Below are 22335 nucleotides of genomic sequence, written 5' to 3'. Positions count from 1 at the left end.
GCTGCGCCTCTGCCCTCGTCCATTCAGCGCCACCAGACAGGAGCTACTGTAAGGAAGTGCACAGGGGCCTGGGTGCATGCGCTGGCTTAGCTGATGGTGCCGCGCTCACCTGTCCTTTCGAGATGGGCTATCCTGGGGAAATCTGAGCAACGCCCACAGTCTGGGAAGTTGTAGAAGCCTGTGTCCAGGGCAGTGATGACAAGACAGCTTACAAAAGCATGCACCTCCTGGGGAGCTACAGGAGGCCCCCTCAGCACCCAGAACAGGGCCCCACACTCAGGAAGTCTCTGCAGGTCTCAGGCCCCGCTGAGGGCGCAGTGGAGATGGGGGTCAGCACAACAGGAAGCCAGCTCTCGGAGGAAGAGGGTTACTGCCAGATACCCAGCAATACTGGTGCAGCTCTGGGCAACCTGCATCTATCATGGGTTACTGGCCCTTACTCTTCAAACCCTAGAAGGTATCAACCAGAGAACACCAACATCCCTATGAGGTATTAACAACCAGAGTACATCATAGGCAAGGAAAAGAATGTTTCAGAGAAGTCAGTAAATTGCCCCAAACACATAGCATGGGAAATAGAGTGCTGCTAAGTCAAATGCGAGCTCTGGGGACTGAGTCCCAAGGACCTCCCAGCCTTGGAGTTTGGACGAGGCTGGACAGCCACCACCACGTGTGACCAAAGCGGTACAGGACACCCTCCTCAGAGCCGTGGAGTTTACCAAAAAAGTTTCCTTAAGCTGTCCTGGGCTGATAAAGAAACCAAAAAAACCAAATGGGTGGTGGGCACGCACTTACGTGTCCCCCGCCCCCCACCCACACACCCACACTCACACCCACACACGCATGCACACGCACACACACGTGCACCCACCCAGGCACCTCCTTCAACCTCAAGCTCTTAAGGCGACTTGGGCTTCCGGGGAGCCCCAGCCGGACTCGCCAGCGAAGCCAACGCCCCCTGCTCCACCCCCAAGCGGAGCTCTCACTCGGAACCTGCGGCCCCAGCCCGGCGCCCGGCACGGTCCCGGCCCCTCTAGGGCGCCGGTGCGTAGGAGCTGCCGGGGTAGAAGCCGGGCTCCTGGCTCCAGGCCCGGCACCCCCGGGCGCGTGGCGGGTGGCTCGGCGGTGCCTGGGTCCCCGCGCCCCGGGGATGGCGGAGGAAGGGGTGCCGGGCGAGCGCCGCACTCTTACCTTCTTCATTCTCGTCAAACACTGGGAGCTTGTGGGAGTGGTTCCCGCCCATATTCCGTGGCTGCTGCCGCTGCTACATGCCCGGCCTCGGGGATGTGGGGTACCGGATGCGGGATGCGGGATGCTGCGTGCGGGATGCGGGATGCGGGATGCGGGATGCCGGGTGCTGGGTGCGGGGTGCGGGATGCGGGGTGCGGGGTGCGGGTGCGGGTGCGGGGCGCGGGAAGCGGTGAGAGCGCCCAGCCCAGGTCGGAGCCGCGTGCCCAGCGGAGCGGCCGAGCGAGCCAGGGGCGGGGCCCGCGCCGCCGCCCCCTCCTCCGGGCGCCCGGGGCAGAGCCCGCCCGCCGGCAGGAACCCCGGAGCCCCGCGCCGCGCCCCCGTGCCGCGCTGCTCGCCGGCTGCCGCGGGCTGGAGGAGGGTGGCGGCGGGGGCGGAGGAGGAGGAGGGGAGAGGGAGGCGGGAGGAGGGCGGGACGGAGCGCGCCGGGGCCGGGGAGGGGGCGGGCGGCCGCGGAGGGGCGCGGGCCTGTGCCCCGCACGGGCGAGGCGACGCTGGCGGAGGTGGCGGCCAGCGGTCGTGTGCACCAACTCTGGGCGGCGACCGAGCGCCTCAGAAGCATCATCCCGCGTCCGCTCCCGCCACCCAGGAGTGGGCATCCTTGGTCGGGTTTCGGGCGAGGTGGGCCGGGGTCGGAGCTGGGGAGCCTCCGGTGCGTCGTCGCCCGGCTGCCGGGGGTCCAGCCCGCCCCTGGGCTTGGGACGCGCGGCGGGGCGACCGCTGCCCCCCCAACAGACGCGTTTCTTTGTTTCCCTGGATGGTTAAGAAATGAAAAAGTACAGCCTAGTCCTTTCAGAGGCTAACCTGAGCCCTCATTGTCTATGGGAAACAGAACCGAGACCGCGGTGGTGTGCCCAGGTCGGTCCTCCCCCGGGATGGCGGGGCGCGGGCCTCGGGATCCCCCCAGACTGCGTCCCCTCGGCTGCCCATCCAAGGGCTGGTGCCCGACTGGGTCCCCGGGCTCCGCGGCGGGAGCTGGGGAGAGCGGGTGGGAGACGGCCGCGCCCGGGATGGGGTGCATGGCGACTGGGGTGCGCCCAGGCTCGCGGGCCGACTGCGCGGGCTGGGGTCCCGCGCCGCGGGGTGCTGCGGGATCTTTGAGCACATCCCGCCATCTGCTGGGCGTCTGCGGCCACTGCCAGGGCTTTGATAAAAAGCAGCTGTTCTTTATGAGTCTCCCATCGGATGGCCCGGTCCTCAGGCCCAGGTGTCTGTGTGTGTGTGTGTCTAGCGTAATTAAAAAACTCCCCCAGGAACAACAAAAACCCTCGGAGCCCGCCCCGCCCAGCAGGGTCCAGCTAACGTTTGTTTCCTAACTGCCTTCTTTCCAGAGCGGGCTGCATTACTGTCTGCGCGCAGTCTTGGAGTACTCACGGGGGGAATGGGGTGGCTGAAATGAACTCCCAAGGGTTGCTGTTAGGGTTATACCAGATCATAGTCGTCAAATCAGGGAAGACAAACATGCTGGCATGAGATAAACGACCCATCGGTATGTCCACAGGTATCATGGTGCGGCCAGTCGACGCAGGGCCTGGAGCTGAGTGGATAAAGGAGACCCTTCCAAAGGCTGGGGGAGTGTGGCTAGGCACCGCTCTGGGCTCTCCTCCCATGCTCAGCAGGTACACTTGGGTGGATCGTGTAACTTCTTCTAGCCTTCGTTTCTTTTCTGTAAAATGGGGCCGGTGGGCAAGATCCCCACAGAGGCCAGACCAGGGAGCATGTTCCTCTCCCTTGAGCCTCTACTTCAAGAAGAGCTGACCCTGGGTAGTCTCTGCTCTGAGAACAACAGGCCCGAGATGCAAACCTAAACCCCACGTGATTCCAAAAACACAGCTTCAGGTGCACACAGAAATGTGTGTGCTCCTCTAAGCCACTAAGATGGGGGATAGTTGTTTTGAAGCCTCATCACAGAAGCAGCTGACCGATACATACATGAAATAAAAAGTCCTGCATGCCAATACATACTGTGACTGTGACTTGTGCTGGGGCAGAAGGAATCGCAGGAGGCCACTCGCCCCAGCCCTGGGGACGAGGAAAGCAAAGCCATGAGCAACTGTTCTTTCTGTTCAGCCAGTATTTTCTGAACACTCGCCCTGACCCCAGCGGTGAGTAGGCCAGGCTCGGCTTGCATAGAGTTTGGCGCTTGAGGTTCTGGGACCCCTGACAGAGTCTGGGATAGCTTGGGTGGGGTGGGATGCAGTGAGCCAGGGCTGGGAGAGCCCGGAGCAGCCTCAGAACCACGCTCGGGGTCACAGGGGCTTCCCGGAAGAGACCGTGCCTGAGCTGAGACAGAAGGGCAAAGAGAAATCAGCTGGGAGGAGGCTCAGCACTGGAGGAGCTCCGCACAGCTGGACAGTAAAAAGCAGATGGGCTTGTCGCGAGCCGGGCTGTGTGCTGCTGGGCACTTGGGTCTCCGCAACCTCTCCACTTCCGTCCCCATGTCTAGGTGATACGCCAGGCCCGGCCCTTAGTACTTTGATGGGTTACCCCTTTGCCTCTCCACCATGACTCTGGCAGGCAGGTGTCAATCACCCACAGACCGAGAGGGACTGAGACACAGAGAGGCTGCACCAAGGCCAAGGGGCTGAGAAGTGGGGCACCTAATATCCAAATGCAGAAACTAAGCACCCACATCAAACCCACAAAGGGACTAAGGGATGATCTTCAAATGGATTGTGTCTGATTCTAGAGGTGAAAAACTCAGAATTGTCAATTTCCCTGCATAAGTGTTTGTGTATTATTTTACATATTTTATTCATTATTGAAAACATTGGCAAATAGTTGTACTTTGAAATAAAATTTTCAAACAATAACATCCCACTCCGACTTCATAAGACATGGGTCACAGTTTACTGCTACAGTGGGTGACAAAGGATGACGGCACAATCACCCCACTTTACAGATAGAGAAAGGGGGGCTCAGGATGCCACTGGCTTTTCCTGAATGCCCCAATTACTGCATTTGTTTTCTGGGGTTGATGTAACAGGTCACCACAAGCTCAGTGGCTTGAAGAGAGCGATTTATTCCCACCCACCTTTGCAGAGGGCTGAACTCCAAGGTCAAGGTGTGAGCAGAGCAGGTTTCCTCTGGCGTGTTCTGAGGAAGGGTCCACCCGGTGCCCTTGCCAGCTTCCTGCACTGTAGATATTCCTCAGCTTGGGGCTGCGGGACTCCATTCTCAGCCTCTGCCTTTCGGAGGCCTCTGACCTGTCTCCCATGCCGTCTCTATGTCTGTCTTGGTGGGCCTAGGATGCCCTGGGTGACGGAGGAGGAGGTGGCTTGGCTACCCTGTGTGCAGGTCGGTCCCGTTGGGGCCTGGTGGGTGCACTGGCCACAGGCCACTGGTGCAATGCAGGCAAGAGCGGGTGGTAGTATGGCCTCCTGGCGGGGGGCTGCTGGCGGGGGCCGCTCAGGTCCTGGACATATTTTGGAGGCAGAAATCTGGATTTCTTGATGGATTGGTATTAGAGGATGGCTGAGAGCTTTGGGCTTGAACAATACGGAAGATAAAGATAAAAAGACTGTGGCTGGGCAGGATCCCCCCTGTGTTGTGGTGTGTGCGGGGTGGGGGCAGGGGAGGTGGAGATCAAGATTTGGTTTTAAGCACATTAGGTTAAACTTTAGTGGTCAGGTGCTGTGGTGCATGCCTAGAGTCCTTGTATTTGGGTGGGTGAGACAGGAGGATCGCAGGTTCAAGGCTAGTCTCAGCCATTTACGAAGGCCCTCAGCAACTTAGCAAGAACTTGCTTCAAAAGAAAAAAGAAAAAGAAAAAGGCTGGTGGGGGGGAGGGGGTATGGCTCAGAGTCGAATACCACCGGTTCAATCCCCAGTACCACCAAAATAATAATGTAAGGGCTCTGTTGGGTGTGTAGCAGCCCCTGAGAAGATGTGACTGGACATTTAAGTGGGGGAGCCCTGCACATACAAATTTTTGTTTAGAGCCCTGAGACCAGAAGAGACTATCTTGGAGAGGCAATGACCGCACAAACCCAGGGCCTCCAACAGAAGAGGCTGGGGAGATGAGGAGGAGCAGCTGGGCAGAGGAGGAAGCCACTCTCTGGAGGTGCTGGAAGCCACGCAAGGACTGCGCCTGGTCAGCTGTGTGCAATGAAGGGGCACCTGCCCCAGAGGGCAGCTGGGAGGACCAAGCGTGTTAGTGCCTACAGAACAGGCAAGGCAGCGCCTGTCCACTGCGAGCCATCCGTACCTGCTTACCATGGGCCTCGCAGACCACACGAGAAGCAGAGCTGATGCCAAGCTAGTCCCAGGAGGTCTGGACTGTTGCTGGCAAAGGCCCCCTTACTAGCATCGATGCCTTTCACCAGGATGGCCTGCGCTGGTCTCCTGCGTGGTATCCTGGGCTGGCGAGTACTTATAAGAAGATACACACCCCCATCCCCTGCGATGGGCTGCCCACACCCCCAAGGAACACAGCAGAAATCCTCTCTATCCAGTCATGTTGACTCCGAGAGATATGGAGCTCTAGATTTGTGGGAGATGTAAGTGAAACTGTGTACATAACTAAGAATAACATGGTAAATATGCTTCTGACCTAAGTACCAGCATGTGTCTTCATTCCCAAGAGACGGGCCAGTTCCTAATTCGTCCTCATTATCTCTCTATAATATCTTTACAAAAAGAAATTTTCCAATTATGTTTGGGAAGGACTGAGAAGGGAAGACTTAACAGACATTTGTAGTCAAAAGCCTTACTGACTAAAGAAGACAGATGAAAGCCAGGCGTGGTGGCCTAGGGTTGTAATCATAGTATTGGGAGGCTGAGACTGAAGGATCTGGGTTCACGGCCAGCCTCGGCTACTTAGTGAGGCCCTTTGCAACTTAGTGAGACCCTGTGTTAAAATAAAGAATAAAAAATTGGGCTGGGAGTAGCTCAGAGGGAGAATGCCCCTGGGTTCAATCTCTAGCACCACACACGCACACATGCACACACACACACACACACACACACACACACACACACACACGCGCGCGCAATATGAATAAAGAAATAAAAATAAAAAGGGCTAGGGGTGAAGCTCAGAGGCAGAATGCCCCTGGGTTCAAGCCCCAGTGCCAAAACAAGAAGAAGATGAATAAGAAGAAAAAGGAGGAGGAAAGGAGGAGGAGGAAGAGGAGGGGAGGAAGAGGAGGAAAAAAGGAGGAGGAAGAGGAGGGGAGGAAGAGGAGGAAAGGAGGAGGGAGAGGAGGAGAGGAGGAGGAGGAAGAGGAGGAGAGGAGGAGGAGGAAGAGGAGGAGAGGAGGAGGAGGAAGAGGAGGAAAGGGGAAGGAGGAGAAGGAAGAGGAGAGGATGAGGGAGAGGAGGAAGAGGAGGAGAGGAGGAGAGAAGGAGGAAGAGGAGGAGAGGAGGAGGAGGAAGAGGAGAGGGGAAGGAGGAGAAGGAAGAGGAGAGGATGAGGGAGAGGAGGAAGAGGAGGAGAGGAGAAGGAGGAAGAGGGGAGGAGGAGGAGAGGAAAGGAGGAGGAAGAGGAGGAGAGGAGGAGGAGAGGGAGGTGGAGGAGGAAGAGGAGGAGAGGAGGAAGAGGAGAGGAGAGGAGGAGGAAGAGGAGGAAGAGGAGGAGAGGAGGAAAGGAGGAGGAGATGAAGAGGCAGACAGTGACAACAGGAAGGGAAAGAGGGAGGAGAGGTCCACAGACAAGACCTGCATTCTCCCGCAGGTGCCTGGGTGTACACATTCTCTCTCGTCCGGGGCCGGGTCAGACATTTAAGCTAGCCGCTCAGCTGGCCCGCACTCAGGAAGTCTCCAGACAGCTGTGGGAAGGAGTAGCTGGCCAAGCGCTACCCTGTCCCTCCTGCCTTGTCTCCTCAGCAGACAGCAGCGGGTGGAATCCTGCAGAAGCCCTCTCCACGACCCCTGGGGCTGAGGTCCTTGGTCCCACAATACTGGCACAATCTGGGTGAATTATTCTAAGTAAGCACATTGCCCCTCCAAGCCCTGTACAACTTGGGTGCCTTCCAGTCTCCCCGGGGGTGAATGTCTGACTTTAACTGCAGCTGAGTTCCAGATGAAGCCGGCTCCAGGCCTCGTCCTTCCTGCCTGGCTCACAGCTGATAAAGTTTTATGTGATCTTCTAACTCTATGAAAAAGTAAATAAAATAAAATAACACAAATTTAAACTCTCTCTCTCTCTCTGCTTCTCTGTGCAGAGCCTGCTAGGTTTTCCGGAAAGGTTGACTATGGAGAAATCACAGAAGTCGTTATGGTCTGGGGCTGAGTGCTGGACTGTGTGATCCTTTCGTCCCAATGTCAGCACAGAAGTCACTGTGTGACTCATTTTCCGACTTGGGTTTGCATGAGCAGAGTCTCACAGCTGCTCATCCCCATTGCTGAGAGCAGGATCGGGGCTGGCCGGGTCATCCTGGCTTTCGGATCGATGATGCCAGCGGCTGTAACAGTCAATTCTATGTAACATGAACATGGCCGTGCTGTCGGAGGTTAATGCGATTCCCCAGAGCAAGGCGGCTTCCCTGCCAAGCCACTTTTTAGAGTCTGCTAGATCAGGTTTTGTTATCATTTTTTATTTAGCCTATTTTATTGAAAACTTGAGTCTGGTTTGCTTAGAGTAAATACCGTCTGCTTGCACTCCGTTTCAATATGCTCTGCTTGGCAGCATTGTGTGTTACAAGCGGAAAAAAAAAAGATAAGGCTGTTTTGTGGCGCGCCGAGATAAGGAATGGTTTCCACATGCAGTTCTGGTGTTGAAAACCATCGCGTTCAGATAGCAAATTATCCCTGATGATGAAAAAATAGTGATTTCTACTACATCTATATTCGAATAAAAATACTCATTTCGTGGAATACATCCGTGTGCCGCGTTTTATTGTCGAGAATCTTGTGCGCGTGCATACGCGTGCGTGTGCAGGATCACAACCGCTCCAAGTTGGGGTCCATAAATTACTCCTAATGTGGTGTGTCTGCATTTCTTGGCATCCTGAGACTTCCCTAGAGGCCTTTCCATAGTTTGGAACTTGGTAGCCCTGCAAATGTGAGCTTCTCGTTCTTACATTAAAACAATTTGCATAGTAGCTCCACGCTGACCTCAAATGAAGTGTTTGTGGAGAGCTGTAGCCGTAATGTGAACCAGGCTGGGCCAGGAGGCGGCTCCCGCCCTGCCAAGTACAACAGCCACCACCAGGGCTCGCTCTCCTTCTGCCGGGTTTGTAGGGATCCTTAGAGGCGTGAGGGGTCATTGTGAACACACTCAAACTGTACTTGAACTTTGAGTGTGTGCCTGGGCCTCTATTTTTATAGGGAGAGACTCAAAGCCTTTCACATTTCCTTAAAAGGCTGCATGAATCGCCCTGAATAACGGGCTCAGAAGCACTTATCCAAAGACTTCTCTGCATCAGGGAGAAGAGATTCTTGTTAGAAGCTGGAACTGTGAGTAGCGGAAGTAATAATGGTTTACTGAAGGACACCGCACATCCAGGTGGACAGTGTGCAGCCTCAGAGGAAGGAGACAGCTGCTGCCGCTCATGTGGCCTCAGGGAAGCTCCTTCCCCTGCCTGGGACTCAGTTTCTCAATCTTTTAAATGAAAAAAAAAAAATGTAGAACCTGGACTTTACAGAGAGACTGTTCCTGGATCCTTGGGATCACTTTGTTCCATCTTTCTCTTTACAAACAGAGCACACTCCCCCCGTTTCTGCTGGAAACGTGGCTACCTGGTTACAGCCTGCCTTCCCTGGCTCCCTTTGCAGGAGGGAGTGGCGATGTGCCCAGGGTGCAGAGAGTAGGACATGAGAACTGATGTGCGCGGCGCACTCTCCCGCCCCTCGCAGGCTGCGCTGATCACAGGCCCATGTGAGCCGGCCCGACTAGGTGGGAGAGGACAGCAGCCAAGGAAGAGGTAGAGCAACCAGGTGGACGCAGCCAGCCGTGGCCCGGGATGCTGGACTTCGGCCATCGCCACACCTCTGCACTGTGCAGAGAGAACATAGACGCTCTTGCTTCCCCCACCATATTGTGGATTGGGGGATTATTGAGGTTGGGCACCTAAAATGGTTTAGATCAGAAATGTCCCCCAAGCCCTCACGGAGACAAGGCAGCCATGTTGGAAGCAGGATTTAGTTGCTAAGGAGGAGCCCTGGGGGGTGACCATGAGGATTATATATTGGCTCCTCCTCCCCCTGTTCTCATTTGTCTTCTCTCTCTCTCTCTCTCTCTCTCTCTCTCTCTCTCTCTCTCTCTCTCTCTCCCTCCCTCTCTCTCTCTCCTCTCTTTCACTCTGGGCCTCCATGACATGAGAACAAAGCCTTGCGCTCTTTCTCCCTCTCTCTGCTTCTCACCACCAAGCCCTGAGATTCGTGGTCCCCACCCTAACATTTCCTGGACCCCCAAATCTCCAAGGAAACTGTGGACAAATAAATCTTCCTTCCTCTAAGTTTCGCGGTCAGGTCTTTGGATTATATCAGTGAGAATGCTGGCTCAGGCAGCAGCTTAGCCCATGACTTAACTAATACACTAGAGGAGCCATAATAAACACAAATGGATGAGGCCGAGGTCATCCCCGATCCTTTCGTGTATCTGGAATGATGCAAGCACAGGGAAACCAGGAAAAATGAATAGACAGCTGAGCAGCCAGGGAACACGTCAGCAGCACCGTGGGTGTGATTCACAAGCAGGCTGGCTCGTGTCTAAGAATCGTTCCACCACTAGCATTCTGTCATTTTGTTTCTCGGAGCCAAGGGTCATTTGAGATCACAGTGGAGACCGACATCATCCTAGCCCAGTGTCTTGAAAAGAAAGGATGGAGGGTGGGGAGGTCACAGAGGGAGCAGAGATGTGACGCACACGCCTCCTCCTGTTCCTCTGGTACCCTTACTCCTTCCAAAAACACGTGCCTGTGACCTGCTGGCCCCAGAGCACCCGACGCCCACCCTCCCGAGCCCACAAAGGAAACCCATGGTGCCACCATGATAAAAGCATTGACATGGCTGTGTGGAATTGAGCCAGGTGGCGCGGGGGTAATGGGTCCATCTCTGAGCTGTCAGAGGCTCCCCAGCGGCTTTCTGGAGAAAAGCCATCTTTATCTTCACCATCATCATCAAGGCTGGAGAGCTCAGTCTGTGGTGGGAATTCACCTGCTGCTGCTGGACCTGGTTCTCAGCCTCCTCGCTGCATCCTCAGTCCTGGTGCACTTTCATGGCCTAAAGCACAATGGACAACTACTACCTCTGAACCAGAGGAGCTGGAAAAGCAGGTCTCCTGGGAAGCCAGGGGCCCAGGTGCTATGATGGACTCCAGGGGCTGCTGCAGGGTGACTCATGCTTTCTGTCATTTTATTTGACCGAGCACCTCTTTCAGTCTTTCATTTGTGATATGGGCTATGCGGATAATTTTTTCCTAGTGTTTGAACTTGGAAAGTGGCAGCCCTGGTGTGGCGCTTTGACATGCGGAGCTGGAGAAAACTCAGTCTCTGGCCAGGATCTCGAGATCTCTCAGACCTTTCCCATATACCTCTTAGTCTTCTTTTTCTTTCTTTTCTTTTTCTTTTATTTATTTATTATTTTTTGCAGTACTGGGGATGGAACCCAAGGGCATTCTACCTCCAAGCTACATCCCCAGCCCTATTTTTATTCTTTATTTTGAAACAAGATCTTACTGAGTTGCAAAGGGCCTCACTAAGTAGCTGATGCTGGGTCACGAACCGCGATCCTCCTGTCTCAGCCTCCCAAATGCTGAGATTACAAGCGTGGGCCACCTGCCTCTCACTCATCTTTGATCCTCTTCTTTTCCCGAAGCCTTGATTGTCTCCTTTCTGCCTATTTCTCTGTTTCTTCTACTCTACCTCAGTATGAAGGAGCTCGGTTCTGGAGTCCTTCAGCTGGTATGGGGCTGGCACGCATATATCCAGCAAAGGCCCAGTGGGTACCTAATTGCACTGAGGTATCTCCCTGGTGGAGTGGACCCATGGGGTGGAGGTTTGGGGTGCCCTTGCAGTGGGGGTCATGGGGCAGTGCACAGACACCAGCAGGGAGAAGCTCATTGACCCTGGCTGCTGACCTTTGGGCAGGACCTCTGTGCCTGCTGAGGGAGCCTGGGAAGACTCCAGATGCGCCTGGGATCCATCTGGTGCGTTTGTTCAAAGATTGAAGCCAACTTTCAGATCAGCTGCATGCGTGTAAGGAGTCAAGGGTGGCTCTGTTTTTGCACCATTTGGAATGATAGTTTAAGCAGGAAAACGTGGATATTACTCTTCAAAACGCTTAACATGTGCACGGCAGGCCAAATCATTTGTAAGTGGTAAGATCTGTTTTTGCAAAGCGTCAGGCAAGAGCCATGGAGACGTCCCCGAGTGGGCAGCGCCATAGGGCACGGTGACAGATTGCTCCTTCCTTTTCCCTCCACCGAACCTTTGGGGGAGGGGAGCACACAGAATATTCTGGAATGCTCCAGGTCGAGGAGCAGTGTATCCAGAGGCTCAGCAGCCTGAGGGAAAATGGCGTATTTGGGGACACATGTCTTATGAACATCCATCGCTCATCTATATGAGGTTATTATCATAGTACATTTGTGACAAAAAATTCATTTCCCTACACTTTCAGGCTCACTTTTCAAATGACGAATGCTGTTATGGTTCTCAGAGGCACAGTGGCTGCTTAGCAAATCCCTGCTGAACAAGTAAACACACACCGGAGAGAGAATCCCAAGCTCTGTACAGGTGAGATGGAGTTAGGGCAGGCTTGGTGACAAACGTGACAGCTACGTGCCCGCCTGGAACCGCAGGCGGTCTTCCTCCAGCCACTCTCTTCCCCTTCTCTCCTTGGCTTTGAGATGTTCTGACGGTTTAATTTCATGTGCTTGGAGCCTTGCACCATAAAACAGCTGTTGAACATTTGTGGAAAGTTTAATGCAAGCCCGGTGAGTTTTCACGCATTTGAATTACCCTGGGAGCAAAACTGCTTTAGAGACTTTGTGTGTCCAGAAGAGCCCGGGCTCTGGGGTGCAGAAGCCGCGGGTTTATGGCCCCCTCCGTGGCCGGCCACAGACCCTCAGCCATCCTGCTGCCTCTTCCAGGTCAGAGCTGCCAGGGTAATTGTCTATCATCTCTCAAGGTGGCTGCAGAAAGAAAGTACTAGAAGCAGCAGCCATTGCTTCTGCCTTCTTGCTTTGTTTAGTTTTGTTTTATGTCGATATCAAGAAAGCACGCATTACTTTGTTAGGATAATCAGCTAACCTCATTTAAACAATTCCAAAATTCCTGAATCATTTTGGTATTTTCATGTTGGCTTCAATATATTCCTTTGAGAATTATTAACTTGGAAAATGCTTATTCGAAAAATTTTGAAAATCATAGAAAAATGCTTATGTGATTTCTAAGACTCACAAGATTTCCTAACAATATTTTCTTCCAATTTGGTTCCCTTTCTGTGTGCAGGTCAGTTTATGAGTGTGATGGTGCTTTAAGCATTGTTAAGATTACTGCTAGCCGGGCGTGGTGGCGCACGCTTGTAATCCCAGCATTTGGGAGGCTGAGACAGGAGGATGGCAGTTCACAGCCAGCCTCAGCTACTACTTAGTGAGGCCCTTTGCAACTCAGTGAGACCCTGTTTCAAAATAAAGAATAAAAAAATAGAGCTGGGGGTGTAGCTCGGAGGTAGAATGCCCCTGGGTTGCATCCCTAGTACCACACACACACAAAAAAAAAAAATTAAAAAGATTACTGCTCATGCTCAGTGATTAGCCTTCTTTTACCTCTTGACTTTCTTATTTAGCTCATAAGCCAGCCTCTCCTCTCCTCTCTCTCTCCCTCTTTCTCCCTCTTTCTCTCTCTCTCTCTCTCTCTCTCTCTCTCTCTCTCTCTCTCTCTCTCTCTCTCTCTCTCAGAAACGACATCTTCCTCCTAAAGGAAAGAAAGGAACTATTCAAATAAAACATTAAAATAACCCTGGAGGTCACACTTAGCCCGGCTCACAGTGCCAGCAACCCTGAGGGCCTCAGCCAACTTCTGAAATGGTTTCTGAGGAGGCTGAAACGCTTTCTGTGCAAGGTTTAAGTTATCCGCGCCCACTTCCTGCCCTGGGTGTGTGCTGGCTGCTGGGCTTCCTGGGAGGACAGAGGCCAAAACACTCAACACACTTCCCGAGGGAGGAAGCCCGGACTTCACAGAAGCTGGAATCCAGGGGAACCAAAGAGAAGGGGTGCCAGGGCAGGCCCAGCGGGGCCAGGCTTGCTTACGGTGCTGCCTGCAGCCGCGGACTCTGAGCAGCCTTCCCTGTGGAGGGGGAAGGAAACAAAGGCCGCCATTCATTCATTCATTCATTCATTCCCACATTCATTCATTCCACCAGCCTTCTCTTCCTCCCACTAAGCCTCAAGTCCTGGACTAGCCTGCCAAGTCCCTAACCTGAGCCCCTCGCAGTCTCCTGCGGATGCCCGTGTTTGACAGCTAGGAACTGAGTTTATGGAGCTGGAACTTAAATAGTAATAGCAAACCGTGGTGCCTACCCATACCCAGCACTAGGCTGAAGGATCTGTGTTTATCTGAACCATTTTATCCTCTTTCAAAGGTTTTTGAACGTTCTCATTGCCAAAAAATAACAAATGTTTAAGGCCAGTTTTTGTTTTGTTTTGTTTGTGGTACTGGGGATGGAACCCAAGGGCATTCTACTTCTGAGCTATACCCTCAGCCCTATTTTTTAGTCTTTATTTTGAAACAGGATCTCACTGAGTTGCAGAGGGCCTCACTAAGTAGCTGAGGCTGTCTGTGAGCCATGATCCTCCTGTCTCAGCCTCCTGAATGCTGGGATTACAAGCATGTTCCATCACGAAGGCCACTGTTTCAATTAGCTTTTCTGTTACTGTGACCAAAATACCTGACAAGCACAACTTAGGAACACCTGAGGAAGAAATGTTTATTTGGGGCTCAAGGTTCCAGAGGTCAGTCCATGACGGGTCAACTAGAAGGCGGAAATGGCTCAGCAGCATGGTGTGGGGGAGGGAAAGCAGCTCTCAGTTCATGGTGGCCAGAAAGCAGAGAAAGAGAAGAGGGGCTAAGGGCAGACACAGTCCCCAAGGCCCCACCTCTGACCCTGGCTGCACTGTCTAACACATGGGCTTCTCGGGGGGCCGTTTTACATCCAAACCACAACGGTCAGGGTTGTGTTACCTGATTTGGTCATCACACAGTATATGCATGCCCTGAAACATCAACCATGGCAACTATAAACATAATAAAATTTAAATCATCTCTCAGCCCCTGGTGGGAGGGTCTTGTGCTGTCTCCATTTTATGGAGATAGCCACATCACTGGGAAGGAAGTGACGGCACTGGGATGGGAGGCAGGAGAGTTTGGCTCTTTGGTTTGAGTTTAAATCTTTAATTCACACTGGGCTGGGTGAAGGGCACAGAGAGTGCTTAGGGGGACACAGTTTCAGTCTGAAGATGGATGGGGGTGACGGCTGAGCTGCGCAATGTTGAAATGGGCTTAATTCCCTTGAATGGTAAAAATTGCTCAAATGAAGCTGGATGCGGTGGCTCACACTTGTAATCCCAGTACAAGGGAGGCAGAGACAAGGAGGATTGCAAGTTCGAGGCCAGCCTCAGCTACTTAGCAAGGCCATTCACAACTCAGTGGGACCCTGTTTCAATAATAAAAAGACTAAAAAATAGGGTGTGAGTGTGGCTCGGAGGTACAATGCCCCTAGGTTCCATCCCCAGTACTGCAAAAAATAAAAAATAAAAATGAAAAACTTAAATAAAATAAAATAGGGCCGGGGGTAGGGGTGTAGCTCAGAGGCAGAATGCCCCTGGGCTCAATCCCCAGTACAGCAATAAATAAATAAATAAATAAATAAATAAATAAAATGTTAACATGATAGAACTTATGTATCTTTTGCTGAGGTAGCTTTTCATGGGTATGGGGGACTCTAATGTAGCTCTAGGAATACCCATCACATTGCACAAGAAATAGGTCATCTCCATTGTAAAAGGGATCATTAAGAACCTTGTGTTAGCATTTTTTGCAGCTTGGGCTCACAGCCAACTGCTGCCTCCGGTTCTGGTTAAAAGTGAGATATATATATATGGCTGGATACTGTGACATAGATTCCACAAATGTATTGTATTTGTTCACTGGGTTAGTTCTGTTAATTTGTAGAAGCATCTGTTAGACAAAATTGTTTCGCATCCTGTAAACAAAGGAAAGGGTAAAACGATAAAATCTCCAACACCGAGTGAGATCCGCGAGCAGGTAGGGAATTTGAGCTTCTGTGGAGCCACAGGCCTGGGCAGGAGGCAGGCCATGAGTGGTGGGGACCCTCTACAATCCTCACGAGAGACCCAGGCTCCCGGGTCCAAGCGCCTCCAGACATCACAGGCCTGCTGACTGGCTCCGAGCCACACCCGTTCTGAGCCATACTCTGGTCGCCACAGTCCGTCCCGCATCTTCCCTGGACGGAGGACTCTGCCTTTGGATGACTGGATCCTTAAGAGTGATGAACTCCCATCTGTAGAATGGAGAAACAGACCCCACACCTCACCCTAAATAAAGCTGCCCCTCGTTTCTGAAGGAAATGAAGCCGTGCAGGGTGATGGTAAATTTCAGAACATTTAAATCACGGATTTGGAGGAAAGTGAATAACTCTCCCTGACATAACACGGGTGAGCCTTGTGTGGTCCTTGGAAGGCCATTGAAGAAGAGAGAGTTCCTCCGCCTGCCCGCCTGCCCGCAGGCTTTGGAGTTGACTAGTGTTCACAGCAGCCTGAGCCGATTCCTTAAAATCAACCTCAATTTATGGATCAATAGATATAGATACAAACTGTTATGGTTTGGATTTAGAATGACCCCTAGGCCTCACGTCGTAGAGAAGGCAGCCATATTGGAGGTGGGGTTAATTGCTGAGGAGGGGTCCCTGGGGGTGTAGCCTTGGGGATATATTTGGAGATAGATAGATAGATAGATAGATAGATATAATATATATATATATATTTCTATTCTTCTTCCTCCCTCTCTCTCTCTCTCTCTCTCTCTCTCTCTCTCTCTCTCTCTCTCTCTCTCTCTCTCTGCTCCTAGCCCCCATGATGTGAGAGCAGAGACCATCCGTGCATGCACTTTCCCTGCTTTCTTCCCCTGAGCTCCACAGACTTCATCCACCTTAACATGGACTGAGGCCTCTGAAGCCTCCAGAGCTGTGAACAAAAAAAAATCTTCCTTCCTTTAAGTTGTGGTCGTCAAGTATTTTGGGTCACAGCAGTGAGAATGCTGAAACACAAATATAAAATATATATGTAGACACATTCACACACACACACACACACACACACACACACACACACACACACTCCAGTGATTCTGCCTCTCTCCGGCCCCTAATGCCCACAGCTTGTCCTCATCCATGTAAATTATTTTCTTACTTGCTTCCTCTCCGCCCTTCAATGAACTTATATTAAGTTCCTCATTTTAAATAGCAGGAGTGTTGTAGTTAGGGACACAAAGTGAACCAGCTGCCTGGGTCTGAAGTGGACTCAGTTTTAATTCATTGAGTGACCTTGAGCAAGTGGCCCACCCTGCCGCTCTCCAGAGCAGCACCTGCCTTATATGGTTTTTACTATTTCACTTTAGTGAAGGAACATAACACCCCAAGAACACCTCCAGGCATCCAGATCGCACTGTACCCACATTAGCTGTGATTCATTTCTAGGCACGCAAGCCATGCATGGAGGACGTGGCAGCCTGGCAGAAGCTTCACCGTTACCACAGCATTGCCAACTGTCAATTTTACTTCCTCTGCCAGGAGCAGGGCACATACTTGGGAGGCTGAGACAGAAGAATTGAAGGTTTGAGGCCAGCCTCGTCAACTTATTTCTTCTTAGAGCATCCCCCAAGAGCTGGATCTACAGGTTTCTCAGATAACTGCTGCCACCAGGGAATTATGAATCCAAATAAGACATTAATGAATAGACCCTAGTACGGCAGCATGGAGAATATTATACATGCATTACTAGGTTGAAAAATTATAAGCCCCAGTGAATGACCTCAAAAACTGTATTGGTCAGCGTATCAGTTTTCTATTGCTACGTAACAAACTGAAGGCTACGTAATAGCTCCCATTAATGAAGGTCAGCTCTCCGGGTGGAGTCAGCTGGGGGCTGATGAAGGGCTTTCTCCTAAAACATGGGGTTTTTTCATGATCCCAGCCCCAAGGCAAAGCCCAGCCTGTGTGTTTGTCTGCGTTCCTTTAGGGCGGGCAAACTTTCCACTTGGGTTTGCCAAAAGTCAAAGCAACAAAGTCACAAACGTCCTGTAAGCAGGGGAGGAGTGCTGGCTTTGTGCGGAGGCTTCTAACGTCAACAAGAACCCTGGAGACCAGGTCCTGGCCGGTGCTCGGCCTCCTCCACCGCTCGGTACGTCCTGTCTGTCACCACTGGGGCAGGGCAGCCAGGTACCATAGCTCCTGGCTTCTGGCCTCAAATGCAGGCAGAAGTGGGGAGACCTAGAGGTCTCTTTGCTATCAAGGGGCATTGCTGGCAATAAAGTCCCACCCGCTACCCTGAAGACTGAGGGCGAGGGGCCTTGAGTAGGACATGGATGTGGTCTGCCACCGGCATGGGCTTGGGACTTTCTTCAGTGGTCACGGTACAAGTGTAGCCTCTCGGGACAGGAATGAGAAGTTCATGTCCTGGGTCGTATCGATGGCCGCTTTGTGACCGCGCAGGTACCTGGTTTGGGATGGACAAACAGTAGGAGTGTGTGTTAGGGTTTGGCCAAGATGCAGAACCAGTAGCCGAGGTGTCTGCAGACATTGAGGTAGGGAGTTGGTGCATGGCTGAGAGGGAGCTCATCAGGAAGGGCAGGCTGGAACTCAGGGCACAGGCCAGAGCTTTTCCACAAGCAGAATTTTCTTCTCCCCAGGGAAGCCTCAGCCCTTCTCTTATGACCTTCTAACCAACTGAATGCTCCACCCAAAAGAGGTGGGAAAATCTCCTTCACGTAGAATCAGCTGATTACAAGCTTTGATCACATCCACAAATACCCCCACAGTGACACTGGATTTGTGTTTGCGTAACTGTGACTGCAGCCTAGGTAAGATGCCACATTAAAATGTCGCCTCAATGGGCAGTACTGATAGTACAGCGACCAAGAGAGGTATTTCCTTGGTGATTTCACTGAGTTCTAGCTCACACCATTCCTGAATGCCACACTACCACTGTGACTTTAACTGTGCTTCCCGGGAAACCCAGGCTTTGGTGCCTCAGGCTGGGTTTTCTGTCAGGTGCAGCCTGCGGCCCCAATCAACCTCAGAATGGTGTGAATGGAGGGGGTGACACCCAACCAAGGAGGGCCATGTGCGGTCGGCCCACAGTCAGCCCGTCACGAGAGACACAAGGACGCACAGCAGGTGGCTGGCTTGTTGACAGTTCAGTAGTAAGACATTTGCGTTACAGCTCTGTGTTGACCTGGCTCCACAATGTGGACTCAAAGATGGAGGACACTTTTCATGACAGCCTCTAGAGTGAGCGATGCTGTGGCCAGCAGAGGACACGGGCTGGAGGGACCTGGCCACCCTGCAGGTCCAGGCAGCCTTCTGCAGAAGTGACATCTGAGCTCGGTCTTGAAGGATGAGAAGGAAAAAGACCAGGAAGATCCTCTGGCAAGAGGGAAGAGGGAAGAGGGAATGGCATGTGCAAAGGCTGAAAGTCACGTGGGTGTGAAAAACACCACTGCCCGGATTGCAAATGCTGTGTCATTCAGAACAAATTACTGAACCTCTCTGTGCCTCAGTGTCCCTGATCATAAAATGATAATAATAGAAAAAGTGAATAACAATTAAATAGGGTAAATTTAAAAAAAACTGACAAGGGACTTGAAGCAGGGCCGTACTTAGAGAGTTAACTGTCATCATCACCGTCATCACCATCATCATCATCATGATCTTCATCATCATTACCATCATTATCACCACCAATCCTATCACCATGACCATCATAATTATCATCACCATCTCCATCACCATCATCACTACTCCATCATCACCATCACCATCTCCATCACCATTATGACAATCTCCATCACCATTATGACAGTCTCCATCATCACAATCTCCATCATCATTATCACTATCACCATCATCACAATCTCCATCATCACCATGTCCATCATCATCATCATATCACCATCTCCATCATCACTACTCCATCATCACCATCACCATCACCATTATCACCATCTCCATCATCATTATCACAATCTCCATCATCACCATGTCCATCATCATCATCATATCACCATCTCCATCATCACTACCTCCATCATCACCATCATCACCATCACCATCTCCATCACCATCATCACTACTTCATCATCACCATTACCATCTCTATCACCATCACCATCTCCATCACCATTATCACAATCTCCATCATCATCATCACAATCTCCATCATCACCATGTCCATCATCATCATCATATCACCATCTCTATCATCACTACCTCCATCATCACCACCACCATCTCCATCATCATCATCTCCATCATCACTGTCTCTATCTCCATCACCATCATGGAGACCAAATCAGCCCCTGAAACCAGCATCTGTCCCTCCCATGGGTGATGCTAACAATGACCTAGCCACCTGCCACTGGGCCCCACCTCTTAAAGGTCCCTCGGCTTCCTAATGCTGCCACACTAGGGACCACTCCTCCCACATGTGAATCCTTGGGACCCACTTACATCACACCCAGACCAACCATAGCACCCAACTTGACTTCTATCATCCCACTGAACTCTGCAGAGAGATGACATATTTGTTTCCCATTGCTGCTACAACTGAATGCCATGAGAGAAGTGGCGTGGTAGCACTGAACTTGTGGTCTTACTGTTTGGGAGGTCGGAGTCTGACATGGCTCCCACTAGGCTGAGGTCACAATGTAGGCAGGGCTGAGCTCCCTTCTGGAGTTTCTAGGAGAGTCTTTTTTTGTATTTTCCAGATTGGAGTGGCCTCCTGGATTCCTTAGCTTGTGTCCTCTTCTTCCATCTTCAAAGCCTGCAGTGTGGCATGTTGCAGTCTCTGTCATTCACACACACACACACACACACACACACACACACACACACACACACACACACTACCACCACCACCACCACCACCACCACCATTCCCACTTCCCCCTGAATTCCCCAACTCTCAAGAGTCTCTTGGAATGGAGCCATTGCTGGAACCAAGTTTGGAGACACCAGGATTCCTGCAATCCCACCCATCACCCAGGATGCTAACTGCCCTCCTTATTCTCCACCAGAACGATAGGAGTGCCCTGTGTCTCACTGTTTTGTCCCTGTCACAGGCTCTCAGGGAGCAGATATGTCTGGTGAGGGGACATAGAGGCCATTCAAGGAAATTGCTGGCCACTGGCTGAGAAACCCATGAGTGTCCACTGTCTGTGATGGGGCAGCTCTTCTGGCCCAAGGAGGAAGGGGTGGTGATAAGGTCCTACCTTCACCTAAGACAGTTGGAGATGAGAGAATTCTTGGGGAGGACAAAGGTTTCAGTCTGTAGAGGAATTTCCAACCAGATTTCCAGGGAAGAAGCCATGGTGGTGTGATGGGAGTGGAATACAGAGGCCTTCGAGAATAGAAGACAAGAGGGTGCCCTCCGGACAGCTCCTGAGCAGCCAGCTGCATCCAGGGTGCCCTAAGGGAATCCACGGGGATGGCCAGCTTCGGGCTGTACCACGTTGGTTTCTCAAATAGCTCGTGCCCCAATCTCTGAGTAGCAACTGTGGCCACCAAGTCCCCAAAGTGTTTGGAAGCCTGGCCCAGGCAGCCATCTGCCAGGGAGCCAGTGCCCAGGCCCCACCAAGGAGCACAGGAAGGTTTCATGCAGATGAGCACACACTGTCTGCCACGGCCACCTCCAGCATGGTTCCATTGTCCGAGAGGCTGCTGGACTCTGGGTCCCGGGTCAGCTGGCCGAAGATATTTAGAGAACATATTGTGGCTTGCAAAACAGGAAAGTGCAGCCTGAGATCCCTGTGAGGGCTTCAAATACTAGATAAACAGCACATCGGGGTGCGAGGGACCACAGCCATGGCCCGGTGACGCTACCTGTTTGTTATGGGAAACTAAGAATGGATGCCAGGGCCAGGAAGGCTCCTCCAGGCAGAGGCAGCAGAGAGGGGCTGGGGCTGGGGACTCACCCATGGCTGACCCTCAGTCCTGCTGTGGCCGGGACACCTGGCTCTGTTGCCTCATCCCTGTGGTCCTCCTCTTGGGCTGTTTTGTTCTAGCGATGTGCAGCCTGCGTTGGACTCTCCTCTGCCCCTCCACCTTGTAGTGAAGGCTTTGGGCTGAGACTCAGAGCTGGAGCCCCAGACCCTGGTTTCCCTGCCCGGGAAGCAGAAGGCCTCTCCCTCCAGGAACACTCCTGCCACCTGTAATGACAGTGGTTCCAGTGGCTGCTGGGATATAGTGCTCAGGGTTAAGCAAAAGCCCCTTCTGCTGTGATAACCTCTTTCTTCTATGACAGCCCCCACCTCTGTGACAGCCCCTCCCTTTCTGAAGCCCCTCCCTGTATGAAAGCCCCTCCCTGACAGCCCCTTGTCTCTGACAGCCCCCTCCTCTGTGACATCAGCCTCTCCTTGCTGGTCCCCCAGTCTCAGGCAACCCAAAGACTCAAAAGTACCTCTGACTCCAAGAGTCCTGCTCCTCACCCATTCCATGCAGTGGGGCAGAGGACAGGAGGGGACCAGGGCATGGAGCCTCGCCTAGACGCAGGTGCCTGCAGCTCTGCGGCTTCAGGCAAGTTGCTGGACCTCTCCGAGCCTCAGTTTTCTGCCTGGGACATGGGACTGTGTTCTGTGGCACCTCCTGGCAGGAATACTTGTAGGATTGACGGTGATGGTGATATAATCATGGGACCTCGTGCAGACCCAAGGAGCGCCAGCGTGAGCTCTGCTGGGCCTGTGCAGCAGGTCCATTGGCACGGGGGCCTCTGAGCTAGGGACACTTGCCACCGCCCTGCACATGAGAAACGCCCAAGGCTGTAGGCAGAGGGCGTGGCCCTGCCTCCCACCTGGCATCCTGGTGGGGGCGCTCACTCCTTTACCTGGTGCTGTTTTCAGCCAGTTTTGC

At 52.5% G+C, this 22335-nt stretch overlaps 1 protein-coding gene across 2 annotated transcripts in view; it reads right to left on the bottom strand.

Annotated features, from left to right (window-relative positions):
• The window catches only part of STK32B (serine/threonine kinase 32B), a gene marked incomplete at both ends in the record, with an annotated part of 391796 nt that extends 390553 nt beyond the window's left edge, over positions 1–1243 (bottom strand). For both annotated transcript variants that reach the window (XM_080698041.1, XM_080698042.1), the window contains one exon: positions 1192–1243. In XM_080698041.1, the coding sequence (XP_080554167.1) occupies positions 1192–1243 (52 nt within the window). The remainder of the gene's footprint in view (positions 1–1191) is intronic.
• Between the last annotated feature and the right edge of the window lie 21092 nt (positions 1244–22335).

Source organism: Muscardinus avellanarius (genome assembly GCF_963383645.1).
Source record: "Muscardinus avellanarius genome assembly, chromosome: 6".
Taxonomy (NCBI): Eukaryota; Metazoa; Chordata; class Mammalia; order Rodentia; family Gliridae; genus Muscardinus; species Muscardinus avellanarius.
The sequence above is the reverse complement of the archived record's forward strand: the minus strand, read 5'-3'. Positions and strand labels throughout refer to the sequence as shown.